The sequence below is a fragment of the Hylaeus anthracinus genome, unplaced genomic scaffold (genome assembly GCF_026225885.1).
Source record: "Hylaeus anthracinus isolate JK02 unplaced genomic scaffold, UHH_iyHylAnth1.0_haploid 12001, whole genome shotgun sequence".
Classification (NCBI taxonomy): domain Eukaryota; kingdom Metazoa; phylum Arthropoda; class Insecta; order Hymenoptera; family Colletidae; genus Hylaeus; species Hylaeus anthracinus.
Window position 1 is genome coordinate 4,479,997 of NW_026534348.1, and position 24,842 is coordinate 4,504,838.

The window sequence follows — 24,842 nt, forward strand, 5'->3', positions numbered from 1 at the left end:
AGCTCAGCTTTTTGACAACGTTTCGTTCACCTTGGTTCGAATTCTATTTAGAATCCTTCGTGAAACTCAAAAGTGAAATCTTACCGAATTAATTGCACTTAACCCAGATATCGCTTAAGTGCTTTTACTAGTTTCGCTTAAACGATGTATCGTACACAGTGTACTTTTGTGAAAAGTAAGTCCATTTACTTAAGCGTGAAAGTCTACTTAAACGCTGCATGGCGGTGACGCCCATTTTTAATTAACTCCATTTAGACATTACAGGGAACTTTTATCGTCCTTTTAAGAGGACAATAGTAATATCTGGGTTAACAACGTTATTATAAATAAATTTGCACGATTCTTGGCGTTGGATCTGGTTGACAGGTCATAGGTTGTCAACCTCTGTCCCAGATTCAAGGATCCGACAGTTTTTCCGAACCTTTGATCTTTTCCCATACGAGACAATCGAGGTATCGCGAACGCAACCAGCGATGTTCGCGATTTCTCCAATGTACCACTGGTAAAAAGAGAAAACCGCCGTTAACGTTCCGCTCGAAAGGAGTAAATAAACAACTCGACTAACTATCGGTGCACGTTCCTGACGTCTCTACAAATATTTACTCGATTCCCGTTTATTTAATATCCGCAAGTCAACAGCGGAATCTTACTTGCCGCCGTTCCGATTTAACCCCTTCCTGTCGACTGGAGTGAAACGTTATTTCCATCGAGACTGTAATTTTCTTTTCTTTTCTTTTTTTTTTTTTTTTTTTCTTCTATTCATCGGTAGCACTCCGTGACGCAAATCAATCCAGAGACGTGAAAGCGATACGAGCACTTTAAATATGGAAATCCGCAAAATATACCGCCGTGGACGGTTTAATGTATAGAAGAAAAGCAATGGTCAGAGGGGAGCAAATATCCCGTGGCACGCGATATTTTCAGTGCGAGACAAATATCAGTTTTACGCGGTGTATTTGATAAAAATTCTCGCGTCGGCTTCGTTTATCGAGATTCGGTGTATTCGTGTCCGTCACGGCGGGGGCTATCGATTGTATTTTTTAATCAATCATCGTGTCATCGACGCAAAGCCGTCTCTAAAACCAGTATTACCCTCGCCTGACCTCCCGGGGGTGGGGAGAGGGGGCGACGCGTCCATTACATAGCGCGATTCCTCTGCGAAATTGAACTCCGTCGTTTATCTACGATCAGGCAAATCGCAAGTGTCGATCGCTCGGCACGAACGAATAAATCCTTCTGGTTGATCGCAACCTGACCGACGTGTTTAGCGTTTACGCACCATCGACGAAGCTTCGACGCGAACACGCGGAACATCAGTCTAGAAGATCCTCGAACTCCAGCTGACACGAATGTCTGCCCCTCTCAAAACATATTCAAGACTCGAGCGGAAGAAAATGATACAGTCCGAATATAAAAATATCGAGTGACGTCGAAGTCGACAGGTGCGCCTCGCGGATCGAACGTTGCCTGTGTCGGCCGTTCAATTTAATCTGGACATTAAGATCGCCACCACGAAAATTGGGCCGAACGGTGCTCAACGCGAATTTGATGTCTCGGTCGAGGAAAAGGCAATTAGCTTGCCAGTTTCGCCAACGCCGATACGCGAAAATCCTAATGGCCTCCGCACGGAAACGTCTCTGTCCCAGCGTCGGATGCAAACGAGAAAACTAGGGAAATCGACGTTCGATCGAGCGATATAGCTTCGACGCAAAAAGGTGCAACGATTATGTAACGATCCCGTACAGCTGAGACGTGGACAATTTTACTCGAATAACGGATGATCGATCAAAACAGCGATTTATTCACCACGTTTATTTAATCGCAGATTTATCCAGGCAAACTTTTGTTAATACCTGAGAGTTTTATGTTTGCATACGTCTCGCGGAAGTGTGCGAATTACCATCAGTTAATTAATGTTTTAGATTAGAAGGAAGTTTTCATCATCTTGTATCCTCCTTGCTTACGTAACTGATGTTATTCGTTACTGAAAATGTGTATTTAACCGCGAATTTTAGCTGCCTTCGTTGCCTAGTTCGAAGTTTGGTTTCGATCAATTGCTAAACATGTTTACGAATTACGCCCCAACGATCGCGCGCCATCGAGAATTTGAGGGACGGTTGACCTACATTTTCTCGCGTCACTGGACCATGAGAGCGACTTTGAATTTGAAGGAAAGCATCTACTGAAACTGTAATACGGTACATCGACGCTCGCATTGCTTCATCGAGTCTGCATTCGATAGATGTTTGCTCGAAGCACAACGAGAGAAGTTAACGGTTGCATACCGGAGTCCGAAACAAGCTCCCGATGTGCAAGTTCCGGACGTACAATATATGTACGTTGATTCGGTCGACGGTTTAGAAAGACTTGTTTGTTCGATCCAAGTTGTCCGAATTAAGCCACGGGTCCAGCGCTGTTGAATAAAGCAGTGCTTTTCCAACGCGGTTCGATACGTAAAGCCAGCCTGTGAAGCGTTCCTGAAAATACAGGGCAGACCATAGGTTTCATCGGAGTTAAAGCACTCGAGATCCTTTGCACGTGTGTTTATTAGAAAATTTCGAGTGAACTGTTCGATTTAGGACATAAATATTGATCGATTACACATCGAACGAGTCCCGTAGGTAGCATCTCCTCGTCATCTCTCCAGTTATGATCCACCCTCTACATCCTCATCCATCGATCGTTGTAGTAGGTTTATGGAGTGCTCCTAGCATTCCTCTTAATTCCTTCAAGTGCTGCTCGAAACTTGGCACAACACGCGTCGTTTTCAGACCAACTTCGACATCGTTCGGAATCTGTTCGCTTTGAAACAAGAATCGAGCTCACGTTTGACTCTATTGAAACAGTTTCCCAGGAAAAATCGAACCTCGAGAGCGACCAGTCTCTCGGCTCCTCGCTTACTCGTAAATTTCGCGAAGCAGCGTTCAAGTATCGAGCAGGTGGCCGAGTACGAGGAAAAAACGGTTCCAGGTAAACTCAGGGTGCAAGTATAGTATCGATCGAAACCAGTTGGCCGACAAACCACTGGTCGAACAGGCTGTCGTGACAGCCGTCATCGCGGTCGCGTGCGTTCCGTTCTGTCGTTAAAGTATCGACACCACCGGGGCCGTTTGCGAGCATATCGGCCTAACCCAGGCCCCGACGACCGCTTGCCACTTGTTGACGCGAACAATTGCGGGTAAACGATTAGGTATGCTTCCTCTCGGACACGCACGCAATCGTAGCGACACTTTCTTTTCGATAACGTTCCCTTTTTTCACTCTGACAGAGCCCGGCTCGCCGCTCGCAAGGAATACAGGAATCAAAAGGGAAACGGTCTAGCGTAGGTAAATTTTTTACTTGCGTTTCAACTGTACTTATCTATAATTGCGTTAGCTTAACCAGGCAAAACCACATCGAAAACTGAGCCACGCTTGAAACGGACACAACAATTTTTCCTTTGCGAGATCCTCTCGCAATGAATATATTTTTTTTTTCCATTTTTTAACAAGCAATTGCTTTTTGCCCTATATGTTTCTGTTACCTCTCACGCGCAGATAGACAGAATAGGATCATAAAAATTGATCGAATGACAAAAATGGTTTTTTGCTCAAATCAAACGTTTGTACCTTTTCACCAGTCGGTTTCAAGTTACGATGACCAAGTTTGTTCCAAAGTCCAAGCTTGAATACAAATTTCCTCGGTGTGAGACCGAGGTTTTCTTCTTCGTGGTCGCGTTTCTTGGAGGTAAGGAGGACAAGCATCGCGGCGAAGGAAACGCTGGCGGCATGCCTGCGGATTTAATTATCGTACGGTATCAATTTTTGGTCGCGGTTTCACGGTGGCTCGTTTCGAAACGCAGCCGCCAACCTACGCTGGCAGGCAATGGAATTTAATACAACTAGGAGCGCGTTCGCGCAATATGTTCCTTCTCCGCGAACCATGGAAATTCCAAGAGTCCTCTCCGGTTCACATTTTGCCGGAATTGCGCGACCCTGTGCGTCTTGGCGGCCCCGATGAAACATAAAACCCCCCATTCGACGGCAGTCCTACGAATTGGCTGCTCCATCGGCAGGCCTTTGCGATCTCGAATTCGTTTTCCCAATGGACCTTCGGCCGTGGAAAGTGTTGGAGGGTTCGTCTCGTCGGCCCAGCCCGCAAAATGCCCGCCAGTGGACCGAGAACGAGGATTTTCCTTCGGAAAATGGTCGCCTCCAGACTCGAGGTACATGCAACTTTTATTTAGATAAAAATGGGGAGTCAGAATTTTGGAATTTTTGGACACGCGAAAGAAATGAATGTTTCCGATCGAAGGTGTTTCTATTTTGTTCTGCCTGATACAAATAAAAATTTGACTATTCGAGCGACAAAAGTGTCGCGTATAAATTGCTTCTATCGGTTATCCGTTATTCAAACAGAATTTCATCTCGCGTCTGGCGGCCCGGAGACGTTCTTTCAGGGGAGCACGAACGCAAACAATGTCGTACGAGACGTGGGCGAAACAGATACGGACAGAAGGAGACAAAGGGTTCGGTGAGCAAACTTCCTTTGCGGATCGAGCTTCGAACGCGCAGAAGTCGCACCGGATGTTCATTCGTAGGTGTAGAATGTTACACGTTCAAAATATCCGGGTTTAACGCATGGTCTGGTGATTTGATCTGCAATCCGCGTGGCTATAAATAAGTTTTCGCGCCTCTGTGATGTTCGACAGACTGAACAGCCGGTTTTCCAGGGTTTCTGCTCGTAAACTGGTACCGCGACTGCAGCCGTATTCGACTATTTCGGTCCGTTAGAACTATCAACGGACTGTTTGTTTTAAAGCAATGGTTAAAAAAAGATTCTTTTATGAACACGTTAGGTAAAACTTAGCGCAGTTTCTTATCCAGAGTAATCATACGGAGTGCCTGTCGAGGAGTCTTAAGTTTGTAAAGTTTTAATGCTCCTATAATCCATTAAATCCTCGAACTAGGAGATAAATTAAAATTAACGTGGAACATTTTACAGAATCCCGCTAGTCGAGGACGAGTGCAGTTCCTTTGGTACGTTGGGGTTGGTTCCGATAGGAAACTCCGAGGGCCCTTTGAACGGAAATATTTAAAGAGGCGGTGTTAATATACGCGAAGGTTAATGAACTTCTTGCCACACGAGGTCGCTTTAACGAGACCTTCGGTTGCTTGATTAATTAAAGCGAGATCCATTTGCACAGCCGGGCAAAGACGCGCGGCTCTGAATGACGGATGACGATCGATATGTACCCTGAACGAAGGCTCTTGTTCGTTATCGATGGCAAAGTTTACCCGCGCGGGCACGTGGAAATTCGAAAATTCCCCCTCGCCGTCGCGTTTCGTCGATTAACGTTTGATTGATGGACCGATGAAGAACGTACCACCTCTTGGCGATGGTTGTTTGCTCGATTTTCCGATGCGTCGACCGTCGTGTAACTCTCTCGTGCCAGGCTCTGCTGGATAGCAAAATGATTCATAAATAGCGCTGTGTCGTCTTCCGTGGAACAGCAGGCGGGGCGACAAAAGTACTCGATGAAAATAACAAGACGCCCTGGTGATTAAATATTAGCGTGCTTACGACCGAGCAAGCTTTCTGGGAATTTCATACCGAGCCAGGCTATGGTAACTAATAGATTCGTGCACGAGGAATGTTTTTTTTTTTCAAACACTATAAAAATGCTTTAAAAGTTTGCGTATTTAACCGAGAAAGATTTTACCATTTTATGGAACAGTGTGCCTAGAATTTTCTATTATCGTCCATCCGAGGATTATCAGAAAATGTGTCTGCGTTTAATTATTTTAGTTTGATAAATATTTCCAGCATCGGAGTTCCAAAAATCTCCACTCGGTCACTCAATATTTCAGAATAGATAATTTGATGAAAAGCGACACGGGTATTTATAGATTGACATTTAGTTAATACGAACGTTAAAGAGTACAGGTCGGTTTTAGAGCTACGACCAAAAATGACGTGGTCTAAAAATTGCTTCATTCTGTCCATAAATTTTATTGTAATTTGTGGTAACGTATACTTGGTTTCAACAGGCTCTAAGGAACAGGGTCTACGTGCCCTTAATAGGGTGTTTAACGATTTCTAATCAAACATCGTTTCGTTGGCGTTTATCGTAGCGCAAAATTCAAATTGCAGAAAAACGACATTTCGTATGCAGCAACCTAATAAAAACGCCATTACACCGGGTATGCGAGCCGCAACGTTCATCGCCACGCAAACGCAGTTAGCGTGTACTGCACGAAGCTATAAAGATTGCCTCTGAGTGACGTTCACGATGCGAAAGAAATCAGTCTTTTCGCCCATAGAATGCGCTCTCGCGATAGTAACGCTATTAATCGTTGGGTTGCGCGACAAGAAATTTTGGCGAATAGCAAAATAAACTTAAGGGCTAAATACGCTCTAGAGGTAGAAAAAAAGACCTAAATTTGACAATTTATTTTGAAAGTGTGACAAATGGAAGAGAATTTCTTTTCAGACGGTTTATTTAACACATATTGAAGAACGAGAAACAATTTTTTTATTGTCATTTTCATTTAAATCGTTTTAACAAGTATCGTTAATAATTAATTTAACTATTGTCAGAAATTAATAACAGCGGATTGCATTACTGCCGGCAGCGTTGTTGGTATTGCACGAGAAATTCTTACATTTGATAGTGAAATAACTTTTTACGGAAATTCTGGCATCTGAAAATTAAATTTAAATTCCATCCAGAGGCAATATCTCCGACTCCCCTGTTCCGGAGCTGACCAAAATTTTACACAAATAATGGACAATGAATTCTAACCAACGTATAGCGTTGTGGAAATCAAAGGGTTTCCAAAAAAAAAAAAAAAAAAAAGAAATTGTCATTTTTATGACAACTTTTTATTTTATCGGTGTTTCGCCTATGAAATTGAAAGCTTGTCACAACCAGCTTGTTGTTTCTCTATTAGTTGTTATTCGAAGGAATCTAGATAATAGTTTCGCCTAGCTTCGTCCAGTGTAGCTCAGGGGGTGTGGGTGTTCGCAGCTGCTCGTTCGATCGTAATCAGCAACGATAACGTATCGCGCGATAAATTCATAGAGTCGCCGGCGACGATTGATTTATTAGATCGAGCTGTGGGGACGTCCGTCGGCATTAAGACCGACGGGGCACACAGTGGGGCCTGTAATCCAATTAATTTCGCCGCGGCGATCGTGATTCCGCGCCGCTGCTGCAGCCCCGCACGTAAGAGCGGGTTGCATCGCGCTGCGTCGCGTAATTAGTTTCATTAACGGTGCCCGTTACCCCGGCGATACCGCCACTTCCATAAATAACGGTATCACTAATTCGCCCAACCTTCGATCCGACCTCAACAATCTCGTATCCTGGCGCAAACTACACCCTCGAATTAAGGTACTACACGTTCGACTGGACACTGAAAAAGGAGGCTCGATTTCACGAATCTTTGCGGTCGGACTATTGCTTTCACGGGCTGGTCACAGAGATTACCTTTAAAATACGAGATGGGTTATTGTAGGTGGTCAGATTCAAATTGAGACTCACAGGAACATATATTAATAAAAATGAACGTCATTTGTGTATTTTTCATGTATAGTCAACCCCAGTTTAATACAATTCTTTTCTAAAATAGAAACAAACAGAATTCGAATAGAAAACAGGCGTGTCGAAAGGGTTAAGGAAAATATTGGAATAATGTATTCGCAAGTTCGCATGTGTCGACTAAATTAAACAGCGAATCTGATTGCCGGGGAGCAATTTACTTTTGATCTTCGGTCACCTGTCGGGGAGGCTGTTTGCGCGGAAAATGCCTGTTCCGGAAGCGGTTGGAATTATTGGGCGATCGGGTTTATCGGGCTGCTCGCCAACGTTTCGCTTCAAGTTCGATAACGACCGAAATTTCTCCACGGTTCCCATAAATTTATTATTGCCGGCGCAGCGTTAACCGCCGTAAGAATATACGATCCGTTTCCTTCGTGGGAACCGATGTATATAGATATTCCCGCCTTGGACCTGGCCGATAACCCAACTAGGAGTCGCGGGGGGGGCGAGAGGTCAAAGATTGGAAATACGGCCCTGTTTTCTTCCTCTTTTTCCCTCGCTCTTCCCGCCACGATTTTCCCTCAAAATCGAGTCGCGTAACGGGTATTTTAACAAAGTTCGATAACAACCATAACGTTCCTCGCGCGGTGGCCATAAATTTATTATTGTTGGAACGAACGGAACCGCATGGCAGCGAGGAACGTGCTCGTTTCTCGGTTTCGCCGTGTAACGCGCGACCCTCGATAATGGCCCAGGAAAATTGAAACGAAGCCGTTTCACCTGGGCAAAACGAACGAGCAGAGCAATTTTTTTCGAATGGAGGATGAAACGAAGGAGGCTACCCGTCCGATGATCCCCCGCTTCGATCGATCGACTCGTAAATTGGGCCTGTTATTTCGGAGACGATACATGGGAATGTTTCTCAACTACAGACGATTAAAAAAATACCGTGGTTATTGTACCGACTCTAGTTTCAAAAAGTTGAGAAAAATCTGTAGTTTCGATTAAGTTTCCACGTTATATTTGGCTTTTTGGTTAAACAGAGTTCTGAATGTAGGTAGAAACCATCGAAATGAGAGAGCTCCCAATTTTCATATCCCCTAGCGAAGAGTCGTGTATCGCGAATAGATCGTGCCCAGATATTCCACCGATGATGTAGCCAGGAGCAGCGATCCTCGTGAATTATCGCGATGCTGTACCGTTCAAATTAGCCTGTTGACCGGAAAAGCTCAGATTTCTATCGATCCAAGGAGCGGTGTTCGCTTTATTCGCAATACGAAACTAATAATTTCCAGAAACGGAACTTTAATGCGTTTTTTATGCCGTTCGTTGACCGTGATCGCCCGTCGATCGTGTACCTTTTAGAGTTTCCCAGAGGAGTATCGGTCGGCCGATTTCCAGTCGACGGTTTTTAATTAGACAGCTCGTTAGCCGGTTTCCTCTCCCAGATAAACAAATTGGAACGCATTGTAACGGAGTCAGCGAGATGTTTCGCGAAACTTTCAACGGATAGTTATGAGATGGACGCGCAAGAATCGAGTTTCAACGAGTATTTCAACGTTCCTATTTTCTGTTTCGTCTGTAATCGAATTCTCAATAATCTATTCCATGAATTTTCTTCCAGCTCTCAAAATGGAAATTATTTCTTGTTTATTTATGCGTCCATGAATGAATTAATATCGAAACTAAACAATGACGAGCTGTTAAATGAAAAAAAAAAGAAACACGCGTAAATTTTTGTAAAATTTCCTCCGCGAACAATTACGTGGACTGTTTTTATTCGATTCTCATTGTGCAGTAGATGGTTAATAGTATTTGCAGATTATATTTGGTAAACGTGTATCTGTGGAACATTTTTATTCGGTTTCATCGTCGAACACAGAGCATACGGGTATTTTATTATCGAAACTCCCGTGAATGCATTAGCATTCCGCATTCGATAACTGAGTACGCAGAGAATTCTTCGCTCGAGTTTAAAATTCAGTACATTTTTATGTTCGTAAATCGATAATATATTTATCCACTAAAAGAGAAGGATATCGAACAGAGTAATTTATTCCACGTAATGGCAGGCATTCTTTACGATGCGTTAGTTCCTGTTTTAGTGGGTCAGGCGAGGATTCGTAATAGAAAGGCGCAAGATGACGCGAAACAATGCCTTCCGAGGCTTCGATTCGCGCTCGCCGGTAATTAACCATCGGGGCCGAATTTTGCGGCCGTCGACCGTATGCGATTTGAATGATTAATCCTGCATTTGCGTTAGCCCGCACGTTCCGCGGCGCGATGCAGTTTCGCGAGCGATTGACGGCTGTGGCCCACCAATTATTGCGAATCGCGGTCGAGGTTTGCGCTTTCGAGCTACCGCCTCTTCCCCGAAGCGGCAGAAAACTCGCGTTAATTTAATGGCGAGCAATTCTACGCGACGTTCAGCGTGTATTCGGGGATTTATCGTGGAACTTTGCGTTCTTGGCTATCGCGAAGTTCAGTCGTCACGATAGAAAGTTGGACGAGATCGATCCAACGACACGTCCATTAACGCCGACCTGGTATCAATCCTCGCGCGTTCGTCGATTCGACTGAATTCGAACGCAAAAGATACCACTGAATTTCGGAAAATTTCAATTTCAATAAAATGGCGGTCGTTCGGAGTGAACCGAGAGTCGAACTATGGTTCAACACCTCGAGTAGACCGCGAACGGAACTGAATTTCGGGGTGCGCACGCAAGTCCTTTTTCCTTTCGCCGAACGACGGGACAAGCCACCAAGGAAGAAAACGCAAGCGCGGCCGATTCCCCGGGTGACACAATTTGGGCTGGGGGACTCGTCGGAGAGGCAAACGCGAGCAAAGTGCGATGCGGTGTAACGCGAACGTATCGACGCGAGAAATCCACTTAGACCGCCAGAGAGGCAATTCAGGCCTCGATATCGCAGCTCCTACATTCTCGTAGGCGCTTCCGCCGCGTCAACCGAGACACGGTACGTCCCTTCATCCTTGACTTATCGCGACGATAAGGACGCCTCGTGGCACACCCCAGGATCTATCTGGGAAAACTGGGTCGACCCGGATCTCTGCCACGCTAGGAAACTCTGGCCACGGTTCCCCTCCACCTCCCGATATCCTCGCCCTCCTTATTTTGTTTTTCCTCGCCACCTAATTGAAGATCGCCCGGTACTCCGGGAGTTCGGAAACTTGGTTCTTCGGTCGATTCGAGCTTTCTGTTCGAAATTCCGCGGCTGGATGCTCCCAATTGGTGTACTCGTCGAAAACGTAACTCCGTAGATGACCATCCAACGGTGAACCAATTATGTTTTATGTACTCGAGCGCGCACAACCCCGAGATCCGATCGGTTCTCGCGATTCTCGTTTGCTGTTTCTCCTTTTGCCGCCGATTCCTTCGGGCATTCTTGACCTACATGCTACCGTCCGATTTTAATTTACTTATACATCCTTCGCCCATGGAAAGAAAGCCATCGAGCCTAGAGAACCCGGAGAATAGATTCAGCTCGACTCGAGGTTGAAGATGAATTCCTCGTACATAAGTTCGGGAATGCACCGTTAGGATTGCGACGTTAGAATCGGGATATTCCCCGTACTCTCGCTTGAAAGGGACTATTGAGAGCTGACCTCCTTTCCCGGGCGTCGCGTACCTCGCATCCTATAAAGCGTTAGTGTTCAAGAATTGAACTCCTATCTAGCACATTCCTTAAATTGTTAGGGGTCCTTTCTGTTACGAGAAGGGTTGACCTCTCCTAGGGGTGGAAACCAGTCGAACGGTGGGTAAAGTTTCTGGACACCTTTTTCCTTTTCTGCCCCAATAGACCGCGTTTCAAGTTGCTGGAATTTCAAAACAATCCTTTCTTTTAAAATTTCGAAAGAGTTCCGGTGCTACTTTCGACTCCTCGTGTTCACAATGTGATCGCATTTGAGAAATCATTCGATCGAACTTCGCATGTCGATTTATTAGTCCAACGATCACCAGCACGTTACAAAGGGAGAAATATAAAGGTAACGCTACTCACGAAAAACAACGGAGCACCCACTGGATATCTCAGGCAAGCCAGGTTTGCTCTGGATCAACGATCGTGCGCAAGCCTTAAATAACATTCGAGCGTAAATTGCAAAAGAAAGAAACAACCTTCCATTTGTTGCGAGCAAACAAGCAAACATTTTTCCCTCTCTCTGGATGCCTACTGGTGCATGCAGTAGATCGTCGCGCAAATCGGGCGAAGATAAAAAAAAAAAGGAGTGCTCTTGCATTTGAAGCGAAATCGTAAGCCGCGCAAAAACGGCTCTCGGATCGTATCGAAAAGGGCTCGAAGGCAACGTCCGATCGAGGAGGGAGAGGGCTCGGGAGTCCGGTCGATTCGCAAACGAGACGCTTCGATTGCTGTCCCTCGTTAGCGATGTAAACTCGACGGGGAACGAACGCGGGGAAAATAAAAGGTAAATACGAGGCAAGAAATGGCGTTCAGGGAAACGTCTTCCACGACGACGTAACGACATTGTGGCAGAATCGGATCGTTAGGTCCTTCCGATAACGTTTGGCCCGTCTCTCCGAACGGAATTACGTGCTCGACAGCCCCGATACGCTGTCGAGACCCGATGTATTCCGCATTTGTGCATCGAGTAGTGTCTGAAGAGCCGGGGTTACGGTTCGTTCTGCTAGAAACATTTGCCTTTTTTAATCGATATGGCGAATATGCTGAATTCTAGGACCGTAATACTTCCATTCGAGTGCAAGAAAATCCTAAAACGCATCAATTTTGTTTAATTGCATTAGAAAGTACTCAGCTGTGCGCGCTTTGTGTCCCGATCTACATAAAAAATCCTCGTCGAGCGTTTTACGGTAAATTCAAATCTCGAGATCCGATTATTACGAGCCTAAACATATTTTGTAAGGACGTCGACTTCTTTCGTGGCTCTTTTCCTGCATTTAAATGCTACGCAATCTCAACTTTACGTAATTCGTAACTTTCTCTCTCGAAATACCGATTATTCTTTCATCTTCTTTTTGAGCGTTTCTTTATTTACCTCTGTCTCGTCGTATTTGTATCTTTCGTATTCTTTCTTGGAATCCGTGTCAAGGGGTAAATTCCATTGAATAAATATGGTGGACTGGGTATCACCGTGGCGCGAGCAAAGAAAAGAATACAAAATTGAGTTTCCCGGTGCGTTTCTCAATTCTTTCTTTCTTCATTTACATAGCCTCTTCATATATTAAAAAAAAAAAAGTGACGTATTCGTCACGTACCGAACCAGAAACGAATGGCTTCCCCGCTGGGCGCTAATTCGTCTTGTGGGAAGTCAGAGGTTCGAACAAGGAAGTTGTGGATGTAGTTCTGTAGAACCGCCAGAAAAACACCATGTCAGCTATTCATAGAACAGATGGGTCCCTAAGAATTGGTAACATATGGGCACCATACGCGCAGGCAGCGGATGTTCCGTGGGCGATATGTCTACATAACATGGATCAGGAATGAACGAAATTTTAGTCGAAAGAAACCAACGCATATGTAGCAATTTGTTTGCAATTTATTTGCGTTTATTTGCATCTTTATTCGAGTACTGTTTTCGATCGATATTATTTATTTTATAGACAGAAAAAATGTACTTGCCGTGCTAGAGAAACCTCTTAAATTAATGGTAAACACCTCGGAGGGAGCGGTTAGTCCATTCACCGCAAATAAATTCTCCCAAAAGTGCTTGGTTCGCAGTGGAAGAGGGCGACTATCCCCTCGATCGACCCAGAAAGTCGTCGAGAAATCGTTTTCATACGTGGAACAGCATCGTCTGGGTAAAAGTGTCCCCCTCGACGGAAGCCCCGGATGCCGGGGCCGATTACCTCAGAAAAACACCGTCGGATTTGAATCTTTCTCGGCTCGATTGTTTTTTTCTTTGCTGCGTTCTGTCTCCCCGTTTCCCTTCGGTCCTCCCCGGATAGCCCTCCGTTTCTCTCGGGATTGCCTTTAGCCAAGGAAGCACGTGTTGTCCCAACGAAATTGAAGTGCACCCAGCAGGCCCTTCCAACGCTACGCCTCCCGCGCCACGGCGCCCGGGAGACGCTCGCATGACTGCCCGAAAACAGTGGCCTGTTCCACGGTAGAGGGTAATTTTTCAGGGATATCACCGCGTCCGTGTCTGTTTTCCGCGACACGGGCTCCTCAAAGAAAATTGAGATCCACGTGAGAACGCGTGCACGCGGAAAACCAACCGCGTCTAATTTAATTAAAAGTTAAATTACGAGAGGCGGCGTCGCGCGGATAATAAAGTAGAATGCGCGCTGGTCGAGGACACTCGATACATACCCTCGTCCCAGGGACGGGGTGAAATTGTTACCCGGACATAAAAAATTTTAAATAAAGGACGAGAAGTAACCGGTACTTTCTATTTACCACTCGCTCGATACAGTTTTAATTATTCGGTGTATTTATCCGTAGATGAACGCATCCTGATTTACGCAATCTGATTTTACGTGCCTCTGAGTCTTTGTGTTCGAGCTATTAATTGCTGAAGAGGAGAAGAAGACTGAAAAGGTTGAGGAGAGGTTCGCTTAATTTTCTCTTTATTAAAGAAGATTGAGAACAAATTCACTTAACTTTTTATCGTGGAATTGTTGATACTTTTTGTTGCGGAATAAAACTTGGGCTTTCTTGCACACTTTCGCTTTAACAACGGCATCTGCATATTTCTCACAATGCAATTTATGTCTCCTGTTCGTTCCCAGAACTTCTCTCGCATCCTGTAGAGTAAACGAAATGGTATTATAAAAAAAAACTTGTAAATTATAAAAAAATTTCCACGAATGTTTCACCGTCGAAGGATCTCCGTGGTTCGAAATCCTCTTTGCCCTCTATTACCTGACGAAAAAAACGCTGAGTTTCTAGCGCGGCTATAAAAAAGTCCTCTTAACGTCGCGATTGACGGCCGAGGAATCGAGAAGATCCATCGGGACGAAAAGCGAGCTCGTCCAATCGGACGATTTCCCGCAGTGCCGTCGCTTCGGGGTCTTTACCTCGGGGGTAATTGAAGCGATCTTGGCGTCGAATTTGCGCGAAACCGCGACTGAGTTGATGGGATCGTTCGTTAGTCTTTAAAAGGACAGTCTGGAACTTGGAGCCAAAATTAGTAGTTTCTTTATTTTGTACTTTTTTTTTTTAAAGAATAGCCGAATAAAAGTACAAATTAGTAGACGAGTAACTTTTCCTGACATTACGATAAAATTTGAGAAATTAAATTTTCTAGGATAAGCAGTTCGACGTTTCTATTTTTAGTGAACGGTATAGCGCACGTGTAATTCATCTGGTCCCTGGCGAAGAAATAGATAAAGTACTCCGTTTCCACGGTTTAAGCTCGTCACGGTTGACACCGTAACCGAAGGCTTTTTCCGTCGTTTGGCCAATCGATTGCCGTCGGTGTGTTCAGCTCGAGGTTAATCGAAGCCATCTTGGGATCGCGTTCGCCCGGAACCGCGACTGGATCCAGCTTTTTTCGCGCAATTTGAGCCACGATAAAAACAGCGAGAGAAGCTTGGGTCGGTTGATGGGGTCGTTCATTAGTCATGGTTTAACCGCGGGTCGAAGACCGCGGCGGTTTCACCTGTGTGCGTGAGTGGAAATCGTTGCCTGGGAGAGGCGGTAGCTGCGGGGGGGCCGTTAAAAAATAATGGCCTAGGGTCGTTCCTGGCAGTGCCGTCACCCTGGCACGTGCGAAACTTTAATGACTTTCGCTCGACATAACGCCACTCCGTCTCTTTCGCTCCCCTTTAGCCCTTCCGCCGAACCCCCAGTGTGTAAACCATGCGGGACTGGCGCGGGTCCACTCGTGTGGCGAGCCACCACCGAAGGAGATAATCCACTTCACGGGGACGAGCTGAACGCTCGATAGCCAATGGCGTGTACACTCGGTCCAAAAAAACCTTGCACTCGCTCAGAACGAATCTGCCACGAAATTAATAAAGTTTCACTTTCGGGCTTCCTCGTAAAAGGGCCCCCAAGAGCTCCTCCTTTATTGGTGTTTCGTTTAATCGTTATTTAGAAGCAACAAAAATTGGAGATATACCCGTCTAGCCCCCTTAACGATACGGATGCATTCGGTCGATTGAATGCAAACGCATTTTTGGAATTTCTGATAAAATTCATAAAAACTTCCATAGATTTTTATTGGAAAATATTTTCTCGCCCAACCATGCACATACAAATTTTTCCCCGTCGAATATTGTTTCTCTACCTTCGAAAAATGTCAAAAATTCGAACTTGCAAAAACATAGTTCGCGATTGCCCATCGACGATCTACCCTCTCCAAAGTAATCGACGCTCAACTTTGATTCGTACCGCTACCCGCAGATTTTTTTTTTTTTTTATCGAGTGTACCCACCCTCGCTTCGCTAGACGATCGAATCGGAGATAACAGCGCCGGATCTCCTCTCTTTATTAATTCACAGCGCGTTCTCCTTATCTTCGGGTCGAGCCGACTCGCCGTGAACCTTCCTTTGTAAATGGGAACGGATACGTTTTCCGGCGCCTTGGGAAAATATAAAAGGGAACCGTTTCGAACACCCAGGATCTCGGGATGTAATCGCAACCTCGATAAAGGCACCGCGTACCAGTAGGATTCGCGAACTCGGCAACGATCGAGGATGTACCTCGTCCACGTAGCCGCTGTAACGTGGAACACGACGATCACCATGCAAAGTTACGCACGAGTTATGGGGACGAATTTCCGAAATTATTCGCCCGGTCGCGGCTGATTAAACCAGGTGGGCTATCCGCGAGAAGTTAGCTCGGATACCTGCCGAATCAACGAGACGACTCTGACGAAATTAAATGAGATTACAGCAAACGAATATTTAGGACGATCAATGATGCGCGTATCTCTATTTCTTTTACAATCACAGTGATTAAAATATCAGTGGTTCCATTATGATATCAAATATCTCCCGTCAGTTGGACTGTTTTCTGCGAGAAGTGAAAGGAAGGAGGATAGTCGCTATTTTCGTTAGAAATCCATCTGGCGTACAGATCCCACATTTAGTATATGAAAATACAATAGTTAGAGCTCTTAATGGTGGAAACTGTAGCGATTCGCAAGAGCCCTAGTCGCTCGAGGAACGAATTACACCGCCAGAGATCCACGATAGGGCTTGATCGACGTGAAGGCGCATGAATGGCTCGACCTCGGCCCCGGGGCTCGTGCATTTAATTGCTATTTCCCCAGCGTTCCATCTTTCGGTGTTAATCGGGTGGCTGCGAGCCGACAACGATCCGTTGGCGGTTTCCACAGCCAGCTTTTCCTCCCTCTGGCGTCTTTCCTCCGCGCGTGGCCTCCGAGGGTCGTGTGCACCGAGCACGAGAGGGTGAAACGGCGCAGGAGCGATCTCCCAAAGTTCGATCGGCGAAGTTTGACGGTCGACTCGTAACTTTGGACGCGTTCAATATTTCCGGAATACGCGGCCTTCCTTTCAGGACACGGCAGCGCCACGGGAAACTTATATACGTGATTTGTGCCCGCCCCTTTGGGGGGGGGGGGCGGGAGGGGGGGGGGGCTCGCTGGGCTGGACAAATCCACCTCGGTCAATTTTTTATCGGTCGTACCTGCCACGCTCGACGCAGCTTCGATCCGACGCGCGTCCGCTCGAGATGCGATGAAATATTGAGCATCCATTCTCCGACGGTTGTTCGGCGCCGAGACGGCTATCGGACCAACAAAAAACATCTGTACGTTGAGGCGTTGCTAATCTGCTAACTCCCGATGTAGCGCGATTATCATCGCGCTCCCGATGATCATCGGAGCTTGATCGCGATTTAAATAGAACGTAGAATCAATTTTAGAACACTACGGTGAAAATTGGAATGTCAGGAGGGTGTTCGAAATGAGTTCGATGCAACGTTTTACAGCTTGGAATTTTATTTCTGACGGAGGAATTACCGCAATGCGTTAATCGCGCGCGACTTGCACCGCGACAGCCGATTTGCTGATCCGGCTGACCGAGAACGAAAGGAGGGGTCGGCGCGGTACGGTTAACGCTAGAAAATGGAGCGTTGAAATGAAACTGGACAGGAAGAGGCGCCGACGCGGCGGTGGCGGGCCGCGAAACGCGCTTAAACGCTTTGTACGACGCCTGGAAGCTCGGCCGAAAGGTCGCTCGTTAAAAAGTGCAATTACGATTGTCGCTGCCACCTGAATCCCGGGGTCGTCGGTGTCGGAACGCGACGTTCCGCTCGGTAACTACGCGAAAGCCGATATTCGCCTCCATGGGTTGCATTTTGTATCGGCTTTCACGGATATCACCGGCTCCCTGTCAGACGAAACGCGACGTTGACCGCAAATGGCTGCCAAAGACGCCAGGCGATACGCTCTCTGTCCTGTCGACGCTCCACACCGCAACGGAGGGCTCGTTTCAGTGGTTCGTAACCGGTCCTAACCCTTCGTTGCATGCATTTCATTTTATCTCTGTAAAGATGTTTCTTGGTCGTTCGCGAATCAATTAATTCTCGAAACAAACGGTATACGTCCAAACAAGTTTGTTCTAAGCTTCGTCCCAAAACGATCAAATGTATGCGTTCTGGCATAGGAGGAACGACAGGCAATCGTCGATAAGTGTCGCGGAAGCGGCACCGCGACAGTTATTGACGAAACACTCAGCGTCGATCATTCAGGGTTTCTATTCACGCGTTGTAATTTTGTGTACTTGTCGGGAACGCGACGCAAAAGTGTTTCGGTTCGCGCCCATGTGCAAACTCGAAATTACATAGAGTGGCCGACGCGCTCTCTAGCTTTTCGCGAATGACCAGCGAGCGCGATTGCAATCGAGCAGCTAATTTTGGAAAGCGATAACCGAGCGAGTCTAGGACCGATGGGAGTTACAAGCTGCCCCGTTTAATTTCAGAGCCAATCAGCGAAAGAGACCATGTACCCGCTTCTCATATCAATCGATATCTACGCGATGTTCGTAAATACCATCGGTCCCTGACTCGTCCATCTCGGCGATTATTCGCCCACGTTTGGGCGACCTTTTCTGCAGCCTATTCTGATAACAGATAATTTATTCTTTAAAAAAAAAAAAACAAAAAAAAAATTCATATCCCGAATGTAAACACAATCAGTCAGTCGCTCGTAAGAGTTCTTAGCATGGAACTCAATCTTACCTCGGTATTATTAAACTTATATATTTTCATTATGAAGAGACAAGAGTAATTATTTTACCGTTCTATTACCTCGCATCCAATACTCAACATTATCAATTTCACCGTTCGATTGCGATGTACAACATTTCCACGTTCGAAATCGTTCGATGAGTAAACCATCGTATTCAGCCGGAACCAGGAGCGATCTTGTTCCGATTTTCCCATCAGAAATGGCCTCTCGCACTCTCCCTGTCTCTGTCGAGCATTCCCGTCGGACGAGGGCGAGAATGTAACGCCAGGACAACGTGACGTTAATTCGTTTCCCAGTGCAAGACGTATGATCCCTCCGATAATGGTCCCGGCTCCCCAATCGCCGATATTCCGCGGCTATCTGCGACCCGGATCGGATCGCATACGCGGGACAGAATCCCGTCGAATCATCGATATCGACTGGTGTGTCGGGAGAGCCGCGTTAATTGCACTTCAGACGTTGCCTGCTGGGAAACTGATAGATAATCGCCGGGCGAATTTCGAGCCCTGTTGCGTTTGTCACTCGAGTGTTATACATCCCGAGCGGGGAGCATCATTTTCCGCGAGAAGGCACTCGGGTTTCCAGCCGCTGGAATCCCAGGCGCTTTCCAGCCGCACGAGACACCGTAGGGGGATGAAACGAAATTCGCGAGACGCGGAAAGCGGCAAACGGAAACGCGTAAGGGTGCCGTTTCGAAGGCTCGCGAACGCAGGTGTAATTTCCTCTCTCTCGCATTTCTAAACATCTTAACATTTCTCGCGACTCCTCGGAATTTTATTTTGTCATATATTCACCGTGATGGAAGCAAAAATAAATATGTAACTGGAGAAAACTAGATTATATACGTCTGGAAGAAACGGTGTCTCGTTGACCGTTGTCGTTGCTCCGCGCGTAATGGACCGTCGAAGAGGTGGGCGAAGAGCAAGGAAACTACGGAGATAGATGAACGAAGCCCGACGGAGGCAGACGCGCTGGAAGTTGATCGGAATTACGTTAATTGCTTTACCGAGCGTCTTGCAAAGGCGAGCTTGAATGGCTCCCGCGGAGGGCGCGGTCCTTCCATAATGGCCCCCCTTCACCGTAGCATCCGTTCATTGTTACCGTTGATGCTATTGCGTGCTTATCTGCGACCTAAATTGCATCCACCGGATACGAGGGACCGGTCCGGCGACATTGACTGACGTCGAAACGCGGAAACACCCCGATAATTATGCCAACGGCATGAGAGATGTCGATTAGAATCTGGCTCGAACGGTGGGGCACGGTGTCCGCGGATTCCGAACGGTGATTTGCTATTTGGGGCCCACTTTGACGAATCGCTTTTTATCTGTGACGTCGAAGGGAGCCTTCCCATCGTTAATGCGATTATTTCGGCACTCGAAGTTCCTGAACGCACTGTAAAGAACATCGTTGACGATGTACGCAACGATACAGTGCGGGCGGAAATGTTACATTAACGGATATACCAGCAAACTGCATCGTGTTTATTTTCAATCGATACGTTCATGTTTCGACAATCGACGTATGACCCCGTTCAGGTGCATGCATAAATAATCACGATGTTAAAATACGGATCGTATTTTAATTCATTTATTATGGCCAACATAAATATGAATTATGTATAACGAACATTCCGCTCGTATAGATGGTGGCTTATGGATTACACCAAACAAGCAATAGAAAGTCAACGAAATTAGAAATAATTGGTTACGAAAACGACCGTCAGAGGAGAGGCGTTTTTCAATTTCCAAAATATTGCGGATTACAGTGACTCTGCAAATACATGTCCGGTTTGATTCGATAACGTTTTGCGATTTTTTTTTTTTTGGCATCTCAGTAACAATAATATAAACCTGTATTTCTTTTGTCGGAGACCACGTCGTATCGCCTAATATTAAATTCAACCTGTTGAACGATTTCTTTCGCGTTTAACCGAATTAAATTTAATTTGCTGCGGCGAGTGCGAATCGACGAATATCGCAATCGATGTCCGCGACACTGAGAATCGATCGGTTTGAACAAATGCTCGTATTGCGAAGGGATGGAAGGGTTCCTCGGGCTCGAAGAAGACCCGATCGATCGTGGATGGGGCGAGAGGGTCGTTGGAACTAATAGATAGGTAATTAGCGGATAATGAAGTAGCTTCCTGGGGGCTGAAAAAATGCTCGATCGCCGGGGGTAGATCCGTTAATGATCGATCGGGTGCTTTGTTCCACGGGTCCGCGGTCAAAAGGAACGTATTACGCTTATTAAGCCGACTTCCTGGCCCGTGGACGCGAAGAACCAAAGAACGGATCGAGGACGTCTTCTTTCGTCCTTGGTCGTTCATTCTGCGGACCTTGCTGGTCGATTTGTAGCCGACCAGTCGCGAAAGGAACGACGCCAACGACAGTGAGGTGGGGGGTGGGGGGTGGGGAGACTGCGAGGGTCAGCTAATTAGATGAATAAGATAATTCTACTTTTCAAACGATGGAACAAAAGCCAACCGGCGTTTTTCTGCTTTTCTTTTCCAGGTGCGGAGGATGTGTTCAGGTTTACGGGAAACGAGACCCACACAGACTACTTTCGGCTGGTGCTGCGGGACGGGAACTATCTTCTGGTCGGCGGAAGGTAAATAGAGGATTCATTTGAAGCGAGTGCTTTAATTAAAGGACCGCTTCTTCATCGTCTTCTTTGGTACCGGTTCGAGGGCCCTGTGCGATCGCTGGACGCGGGGCCCTCTCGATGTGTACGTGTGCGGAGAGTATTTTCCTTCCGGAGAGAGCTCGTTTTCACGGATTTTCTCTCTCAGTCTTATCGTCCTCTACTTCTTCCCCTCCCTCCCCTGGCTTCTTCGCTCCTCCATGGCGATGAATTCCGTGAGCAGCCACCGAGCGCTGTTCTTCCCTGTTAATGAGATCGTCGAACTTTATTTAGAAACTTCTTTGTACGCTTTATTTTACGAGCCTGCAAATCCATGGCACCGGGCAACGCGACTTCCTACCAGCGGATCTTTCAAGAAACTTCCTCTCACGGAGTAGAGTCGACGTTAGTCGTAATTAAAACGCGAGATACGACGCGAAATGTAGAACACGAAGCCCTGGCAACGCGGATCCCCCGGTAACGAAGAATCCCTCGCGTTCGAACTTTAAAGAGTCTGATTAACTCGGTGCCCCCGAAAACTACCTTCCGTCGAGATTTACTTCGGAGAACAATATTGCGCATGCATCCAACTTTTATACCATTGCTTTTATTCCATTTCTTATCTTGTAACGACGAAGACTCTTTTCTAAACACGAATTCTCGATGATGAATACAAAATTTTAACTTATGTCACGCTTGATATCATTGTTAGGAACGAGTCGTGTTATATCGCGCGTGTTATATCTGCCGACGGAATTATGGTAAAAATAACGTACCCATATACAGTGCAAATCTTTATATATATATAAATATGGATGTTTGTATAAATATACATACAAATATACATAAATATACATACGAAACAATTAGCTTACTTCAAAAATATCGATCGTGCGAATCTTGGGTTCGGTTTTCAGACCAATTCGAACGCGAAATATTCAACTATCGGTTGAAGACCAATAACCAGGTTACTCGGTACCGTGGTATCGCAAGGAGTGCTCGATCGATTATCTTCGGTGGCGATAATTGGGTCGGTCGCGCGAACCGATCGGGTTCGTCGTCGCTCAGATTACGCTAATTGTTCCATCGATTTGCCGAGTCGCTGGGGTTGGTTTTTGCCCATCGTCGGTCCTGACCCGACAGAGATTGTTCGCGAACGAGCGAAATGGCGGCACGGTCGCTTCCGGGTACGTTAAATCGTCGTCGACGTCGCGCACGGCGAACGGTTCGCGAGCTAACGCGGAGAATGGTCGACGGGGGACATCCCAGTCGAGGAATATTAATCTCGAGCCGCCGCGCCATAAATCCTCCTCCGTTTGTAATAAACGGATCCGGGACGCCGCTCGAATCTTCCGCGGTTCCGCTGCTCGGTCTTCCGATCGACTTTTTTCGCTGTCGATTCGACGCGATGGGACGGACTAGCTGCGTTTCCTAGGATACCGCTGGATATCCGCGTCGGATAAGCGGAAAAGGCAAAAGGACGTCCAACGACTTCTTCTCGGTGGCGTGGTGATTAATGTGGGATCAGGAATAGTCTTCGTTGGAGAAAAAAACGTGCTCGAGATATACGGTGCGCGGTGAATGTACCGTTATTTGACTATTTAAGCTGATATACCGAGCTGGAGACGCCCGATATTCATGGTTCTTTAAGAATTACAAATTGGACAATTTTGCGAACAAATTTCTAGATCATTCGATTATTTTCTAAACACGTTCTAGCGGTGAATCGTTGATAAATGTCGGGGTTAAAATAGTACGAAGGTATCAACTATCGATACTTCTATCTGAATAGTCGAAAAGTACGCTCAGGCTTTTTCGTAGATATAGTCCAACGAAGTCTCGAGGCCATAATTCGAAATATAACGGCTCTTCCCGCGTATCCTCCGGTAGCCTTTTAACCCGCGACAAAGCGTGCCGTTTCGAGCGAGTATGGAGCTGAAAATTTAAACCGTAGGGAGACAAATCGAGTCGATTATACGATTATCGAACCCGGGGCTCGTTTCTGGGATCTTCCATTTGACAAACTGCTCGGGCTATTCAGCCAACGTTGAAAAGACTGTCGCGCACAAAGGCGACTCGAGGCTCCCTCGGAGCGTTCAATCTCAGAAACCCCTTTTTCTCCTTTACAGAAATCTCGTGCACAACCTGAGCCTGACCGATCTGACCGAGCAGCAGAGGCTGACTTGGTACTCCTCCGACAGCGATGTGAAGATGTGCCTGGTTAAGGGCACGCCCGAGGAGAACTGCCAGAACTATATTCGCATCCTGGTGAAGATGGACGGCACCACGTTGCTGGTGTGCGCGACGAACGCGTTCAAGCCGATGTGCCGAGAGTACGGCGTGCACGCTGGCAATTACACGATACTCAAGGAGAAGGTGGGCCAGGCGATGTGCCCGTACGATCCCCGTCACAACAGCACCTTCGTATACGTGGACGGGGAGCTCTACACCGGCACCGTCGCCGATTTCGCGGGCATGGACCCGATCATCTACAGGGAGCCGTTGCAGACCGAGCAGTACGACTCCAAGAGCCTCAACAGTGAGTACTCTGCGCCAAATTATCGAAATTGTGGCTACGATCAAAAGTTCGGTTCATGTTTCTCGCGTAATTAACATGTAGTGGCGGTTCTATGGGGGAACTTCTGGATCCGTCAAGAGCTGTACCTCTCCCGGTGATGGAGATGGTGTCTGTGCATTTACGGAGACTACTGTAAACCTAAAGAAACATTATTGCTGGTAGATTTGCTGCGTGAAACCTAGCGGTGACTGAGCGTCGTTTCTGGAATGCAACGGGTTGACACCTTTCTCTCAAATATATTCAAATATATTCAATTATTAGAAGCATTCGAACCAGACAGAGATCGATCGAACGAAAATACGAAATTGAAATATCCCCCTATGCGTTTGGCAAACAGACATCCTTCAAACTGAGGGACGAGCCTTTGTCTGAGTGAGAAACTGACGGTATAGAGTAGGGAGCATCGTCGCCGTCGAAACGTTTTAGAAATTAAAAAACGTCCAAGGAGCGTCCCGCGGACTGATAGGCGAGGAGTACGATGATGAATCGACGGTGGGTACGTCGATGTTATCGGCCCTTTTAAAAATTAAAATAAGGGTGGAACCATCTCGATGGGTATGGAAGGTAAACAGCCAGAGTGTTTTTGATAGCAGAAGGAGGTCGGTGGAGCGCGGTCGTTTCAAGGAATTTATTGCTCGGTATACTAGGAGGTTCCCCTCGTCGCAGAGTGGAAGGAAAACTTTGCATTCGCTGTAAGAATCGGTTATGGCGAATCCAAGGAGTAATCTACTGGATCTCCCCGCGAAAGTCATCCATTTTCACTTACGTCGCGTTCGAAATTCATCCGTATATTTGTTTCAACGGTAAACCAACATTTGGACCAGCGAAACTGCTGATAAAACCTGTTAAAAACGAATCTACAATTTTTACCCGTTATTCGAAGATAAAGTCTGCCCAATTATAGTAGCCGCGCGAGCTAAAAGCCATCCGGATGAAAAACAAAGAGACGATAATTTTTTATGAAA

General features: G+C 46.4%; 1 protein-coding gene across 1 annotated transcript in view; it reads left to right on the forward strand.

Moving 5' to 3' along the window:
• The window catches only part of LOC128890979 (semaphorin-1A), a 218,453-nt gene that overhangs the window by 175,556 nt on the left and 18,055 nt on the right, over positions 1–24,842 (forward strand). Inside the window, exons 3-4 of the mRNA XM_054150069.1 lie at positions 21,191–21,287; positions 23,429–23,838. Of these exons, the coding sequence (XP_054006044.1) occupies positions 21,191–21,287; positions 23,429–23,838 (507 nt within the window). The remainder of the gene's footprint in view (positions 1–21,190; positions 21,288–23,428; positions 23,839–24,842) is intronic.